The sequence below is a fragment of the Nothoprocta perdicaria genome, unplaced genomic scaffold (assembly GCF_003342845.1).
Source record: "Nothoprocta perdicaria isolate Ctin4 unplaced genomic scaffold, notPer1 scaffold_283, whole genome shotgun sequence".
Classification (NCBI taxonomy): domain Eukaryota; kingdom Metazoa; phylum Chordata; class Aves; order Tinamiformes; family Tinamidae; genus Nothoprocta; species Nothoprocta perdicaria.
In genome coordinates, this window is record NW_020455514.1 from 314,868 (window position 1) to 321,029 (window position 6,162).

At 69.3% G+C, this 6,162-nt stretch overlaps 1 protein-coding gene across 1 annotated transcript; it reads right to left on the bottom strand.

Moving 5' to 3' along the window:
- Positions 1–1,086: 1,086 nt before the first annotated feature.
- THRA (thyroid hormone receptor alpha) lies at positions 1,087–5,305 on the bottom strand. Its single transcript, XM_026041390.1, has 8 exons — positions 5,289–5,305; positions 5,123–5,184; positions 4,538–4,638; positions 4,313–4,460; positions 3,354–3,559; positions 2,439–2,585; positions 2,100–2,358; positions 1,087–1,393 (listed from the first exon to the last, which is right to left on the bottom strand). The coding sequence occupies exons 1-8, from the start codon at positions 5,303–5,305 to the stop codon at positions 1,143–1,145; spliced, it is 1,191 nt and encodes a 396-aa protein (XP_025897175.1). The 3' UTR covers positions 1,087–1,142.
- Positions 5,306–6,162: the final 857 nt, after the last annotated feature.

Below are 6,162 nucleotides of genomic sequence, written 5' to 3' on the forward strand. Positions count from 1 at the left end.
GCCGCCGCCGCGGACAACAGCACAAAGGGACGACGACGACGAGAAGGGAAAGAGAAACATAACAAAAAAATAAAGAAAGAGAACAACGGAAACGGTGGGTGGTGGGGGGGCCGCAGCCCCCGGCCGCGCGCGCCCCGCCCGCCGGCGCTTGGCACAAAATCGCCTCCTCTCAGCCCAAAAAGAAACCAGAGAATAACAAAGCCCCGAAATGAAGCGGCTGGGGGGAGCCGGGACCCTGCGGCGAGAGGCAGCGGGCGAAGCAGAGCCGGGGCGCGGGGGGGTCCCTCGGGACACAGCTGGACCCCCCCCGGAGGTGCCCTGGCACCGCCGTGCGGCCCCTCGGCGCGGTGCAGCCCCGCGGTGCGGCGGCGGTGTAATCCGGCACCGCGCGCCACGTGGGCGCCACCGCGGCGCGGTGCAATGTGCCAGCACGGTGCGATGCCGGGGCGCCCCGCCGCGCTGCAGCACCCCGGCACGGTGCAGCACCCCAGGACAGTGCAACACCCCAGGGCAGTGCAGCACCCCGGCACGGTGCAGCACCCCGGCACCGTGCAACACCCCAGGACAGTGCAGCACCCCAGGGCAGTGCAACACCCCGGCACCGTGCAACATCGGGGTGCCCTGGGTCCCCCCATGGCGGTCCCTGCACCCCGGGACCCCCCGGTGCCGTCCCCCTGCGCGCCGCTGCCGGGCCAAAAGTGCATGCGGCCCCGGCGCCGTCTCCCTGTGCAGCCCCCGTCCTCCTCGCTCCTCTCCTCTCTCCTTCCAAAGTGCAGTTAGTTTAATATTTTAGCCTCTCAGGGAGGGAAATAAATGCTTAAAAAATAATAATCTAAGAAGAGAAGAACAATAAAGGAAACGCTCGACTGTCGGGGCCCTTCCCTGTGCAAACAAACAAAATTCGTCAAGTCCTGGGGCGCGGGAGGTGCCGGCGCGGGGCGCGCGGAGCCGGGCCGGCGCGGACGGGCCGCGGGGACGCCGGGGCCCGCGAGGCGGCAGCGACCCCCCCCAGGCGCTGCCACCACCGTCCCTGTCCCCGTCCCCCCCCCCCGGGGTGCAGCACCGCCCGCCCTCGCCCACGGTCCGGGGGCAGAGAAAGAAAAAAAGGGGGGAAGCGAGCGGGGAAGCAAGCGCAGGGCGCCCTACACCTCCTGGTCCTCGAAGACCTCGAGGAAGAGGGGCGGGAAGAGCTCGGTGGGACACTCCACCTTCATGTGCAGGAAGCGGCTGGCGTGGCAGGCCCCGATCATGCGCAGATCCGTCACCTTCATCAGCAGCTTGGGCCAGAAGTGGGGAATGTTGTGTTTGCGGTAGTTGATGTAGTGCTCGAAGGCCAGCAGGTAGGTCTCCTGGCACTTCTCGATCTTCTCCACGCAGATCAGCCCCGTCCGGTCTGCGGGCGCAGGCACCGTGTTCCCGGGGGGCACCGTGGCTGTGGCCCCCGCCCTGGCCATGGGGCTGCCCCCCTGCTGGTCCCCATCGGATCCCCGGCTGGGGACAGCGGGATGTCCACCCTGCATATTCCCTGCCTTGGGCATGGGGGGGAAACCTGCATGTCCCCATCCAGACCCCTGGCCATGGACCCTGGAGTGGCCGCCTTGGAAGACCCCATCCAGATTCCCAGGCCACACATTGGGATGCCACCTGGATGCCCCCAGCCAACGGCACTGGGATGGCCGCCCTGCACATCCCTGTCCAGATTCCCAGCCACGGGCAGCAGGATGTTCCCCTGCACATCCCTATCCAGATCCATGGGCACCACGATGCTCCCCTGCATATCCCTATCCAGATCCCCAGCCATGGGCACCAGGACGCTCCCCGGCACGTCCCCATCCAGACCCACAATCATGGGCACCAGGACGCTCCCCTGCACATTCCCATCCAGATCCATGGGCACCAAAACGCTCCCCTGCACGTCCCCATCCAGATCCATGGGCACCAGGACGCTCCCCTGCACGTCCCCATCCACCTGCACCCCGCTCCCACCCTGGGCATCGCCCCACCAGGACCCTGCACCCTCGCGCAGCAGCGAAGCCCGAGCCCGCGCTCCCCGTCACGTCCCCGCGGTGCCACCCCGACGCTCCCCGTGCCCCCGGCACCTGAGGACATGAGCAGCACGGCCTGGAGCAGGGCCACCTCGGTGTCGTCCAGGTTGAAGGCAGACAGGGACTTGCCCAGGTCGAAGATGGCATCGGAGACGACGCCGAGGCCGCCGTTCTTGAGCTGCTCGCGCTTGACGGCCATCTCGCCGCTCAGCGTCAGCGTCTCGCTCTCGGGGTCGTAGCGCACGGCCGCCCGCAGCGACATGATCTCCATGCAGCAGCCCTTCAGCAGGATGATCTGGTCTTCGCAAGGCAGCTGCGGGCAGGGGCGTCAGGCGGCCCGGCCCCCCCGGAGCCCCCCGCCCGCCCGCGGAGCCCTCCCCGCCTCCCCGGTACCTCCGAGAACATGGGCAGTTTTTTGGCAAAGTCGACCACGCGGGTGATGGCCGGGGTGATGATTTTTGTAAACTCGCTGAACGCCTCCAGGTCAACTTTGTCCCCATCGGGCATGGAGGCCATGGGCGACTGGCCGATGTCCTCGGGCTGCGGAGCAGAGCGGGCGGCCGTGAGCCCCCCGGCATGGGGAAAGCAGGGCACAGCCCCCTGGGATAGGGGAGCCAGGGCACAGCCCCCTGGGGACCCCCGGGGTGGGGACACTGTGACACAGCCCCCCGGGATAGGGGAGCCAGGGCACAGCCCCCTGGGGACCCCCGGGGTGGGGACACTGCGGCACAGCCCCGCCAGGATCCTAGATGAAGGGAAACTGAGGCACGGCCCTCCCCAGGACCCCATGGATGGGAAGACCACGGCACAGTCCCCGGGACCAAGCCCTGGCATGGTCCCCCGCCCCAGATGGGGACACGGCTGCGTGGTCCCTCCTTGGACCTCTTGCATGGGGACACGGTGGCACAGTGCCCCCGAGGACCTTCAGGTGCAGGGAAACTGAGGCAGGGCTCCCCGGGGACCCCTGGCACAGGGAAACCGCATCCTGGGACCCCCAGGACAGGGAAACTGAGGCAGTGCTGTGGGACCCCCGGGGTGCAGAGATGGATGCAGAGCCCCCCAGGACGCTGGAGCCCGGCACCCTGGGCACCTGGGCGCAGGGAGCAGCCAGGAGAGGGAGCTGTGCACCCAGCGGCACCGGGATGGCGCGGGGACAGCCGGCCGGCGCGGGGACAGCCGGCGCGGGGACAGCTGTCCCCTTCGCTCAGCGCTCGCCCCCCGAACCCTGCCGGCAGGGCCGGGCGCCCGCGGCGCTCAAGGGCACCGGGGACGGGCACGGCGGGCGGCGCCGAGCGCGCCGGCGCTCACCAGGAATTTCCGCTTCTGCTTCCAGTGGCTGCCCTGCGCGTTGGTGCTGCGGTGCGCCTCGGTCACCACGTGGATGAGCTCCCACTCCTCGGCGCTCGGCTCGGGCCGGTGCTGCAGCGACTTGATCATCTCCTCCTTGCGGCGCCGCTCGCGGTTCTCCTCGATGAGCTTCCGCTTGGCTACGCGCTTCGAGTCGTCCAGCACCACTGCGGAGCCGCCGCTCAGCCCGCGCCCCGCGCCACCCCAGCCGGCAGCGCTAGCCCTGCTGGCCACCCCGGGGTGCTGCTGGCCACCCTGAGCAGTCCCATGGCACCTCTAGCCACCCAGGTCACCCTAGCTGGGCCAGGGGACACTGGTGGCACCAGCCGCCCCAGCAGGCAGCACTAGCTGTGCTGGCCACCTTGATGGACCCCGGGGTGCTGCTGGCCACCCGGAGCAGTCCCATGGCACCTCTAGCCACCCAGGCCACCCTAGCTGGACCCGGGGCACCTCTGGTGGCACCAGCCGCCCCAGCTGGTCCCATGGCGGCACTAGCTGTGCTGGCCACCCCAACAGCTCCCGTAGCACCTCCAGCCACCTAAGCCACCCCGATCGAGTCCAGGGCCTCTCTGGTGGCACCAGTGGCCCCAGCTGGTCCCACGGCAGCACTAGCTGTCCAGTCACTCTCACTGGCCCCAGGGCTTTGCCAGTCACCCTGGCTACCCCAAGCAGCCCCACGGCACTTACAGCCCCGCCGGCGACCCCAAGCAGCCCCACGGCATTGCTAGCCATGCTGGCCACTTGGACCAGCCCCACGGTAACGCTGACCACGCCAATCAGCTCCCTGGCACCTCTAGCCACTCGGCCACCCCAGCTGGCCCCCGTGGCTCCTCCGGTCACCCCCACCAGCCCCATGGCTTCCCTCGTGACCCCATCGAGCCCCGGGGCACGTCCCGCGCCCCCCGGCGCCCCCCACTCACGGTCCATGGCCATGCCCACGGAGATGCACTTCTTGAAGCGGCAGAGCTGGCACTGGTTGCGGGTGATCTTGTCGATGACGCAGCAGCCATCGTACTTGCAGGAGTACGTGGGGTGCAGGTTCTTCTGGATGGTCCGCCGGAAAAAGCCCTGCGGAGCCGGGAGCGGGGGGCGCCGGTGAGCGCCGGAGGCGGCGGCGCCCGCGCCCCCCCGCGCCCCCCGCTCACCTTGCAGCCCTCGCAGGTGATGCAGCGGTAGTGGTAGCCCGTGGCCTTGTCCCCGCACACCACGCACTGCTCATCCTTGTCCAGGTAGCTAGGGATGTACCCTGGGGGCCCAGCGCGGCCGTGGGGGGCTGCCCGCGCGGGGGGAGCTCCCGCGCCCCCCCGCGCCCAGAAGGCTCCCGCTATCCCCCCGGGGACCGTGCCACCACCGAGCACGGAGCACCCACGGGCACCCGCCTCCCGGAGGCCTTTTCCGCTGCGGGAAGGGCCCAGGCGTCCGGGTTCCCCCCACACCAGCACATCCAGGAGCCCGGGGCGCTGGAGGTCAGGCTCGCCCGGACGCCTGGGCCCTGCCCTCCAGCCTAAGTGGGGGAAGGGGATGGGGTGCAGCGGGTCGGGGCTGGGGGAGGGGCCCGGACGCCTGGGTCCCTCCAGGCGGCCCCTCCCTCCGCGCGCCGGCCGCTCCCCGCTGGGGAATGGGGCAGGGCGGGGGGCCCGGCCACGGCGCCCGCCCCCCCGCGCGGGGACGGGGACAGGGACGGGGCAGTGGGAGCAGCAGGGTGGGGGGTCCGCGGCGGGGCGCGCTACCTGACATGCTGCTCTTCACCAAACATTGGCTGCTCTTTCGTTTGCGCTTGCCATCCAGCCACCTGGGGACACGAGCCGTGAGCCCCGCGGCCCCGGGTCCCCACGCACCCGCCCCGGGTCCCCATGTCCCCACGCACCCATCCCACGTCACCGGGTCCCCACGCACCCGCCCTGGGTCCCCATGCACCCACCCCAGGTCCCTGGGTCCCCATGAACCTGCCTTGGGTCTTGATGTCTCCACATACCCCCACTGGGTCCCCGTGTCCCCACGCACCCGCCCCGGGTCCCCACGCACTCCGTGTCCCTCAGCGCGCGGCCCCATGCACTGCGTCCCCTGCAGTTCCTGATCCCTGAGCCCCTCATGGCCCTGTCCCCTGTGTCCCCCTGTCCCTGCGCCCCATTTCCTGCTGCATCCCGGCCTCCAGGGCCCTGTACCCCGTGTCCTGCCAGCAGCAGCCACCGAGGCTGCCTTGCATGTGCATGCACGTGCACACTCAACATGCATCTGCAAGTGCATGTGCATGCTTCCGCGTGCATGTGCATGCTTCCGCAGGCATGTGCATGCATATGTGATGCATGCTTGTGCATGCCCGTGCACGCATGTGAACGCTTGTGCATGCACGTGCATGCCCGTGCACGTTTGTGCATGCCCATGCACAATTGTGCACGCTTGTACACACTTGTGCATGCACACGCACACTTGTGAACGCTTGTGCGTGCCCATGCAGTTGTGCACGCTTGTGCACACTTGTGCACGCACATGCACAGCTGTGCACGCTTGTGCGTGCCCATGCAATTGTGCACGCTTGTGCACACTTGTGCATGCACATGCACAGTTGTGCACGCTTGTGCATACACGTGCCTGATTGTGCACACTTGTGAACACTTGTGCATGCACATGCACGCTTGTGCACGCGTGTGCACGTCCCTGGGGTGCCGCTGGCCGCCTGCGTGCAGGGGGACACGCGTGGGCCCAAGACCCCCCACCCCCCCCCGGCATGTGGGGCGAGGAGGGGAGTGCGGGAGCGGCGGGGGAGGGG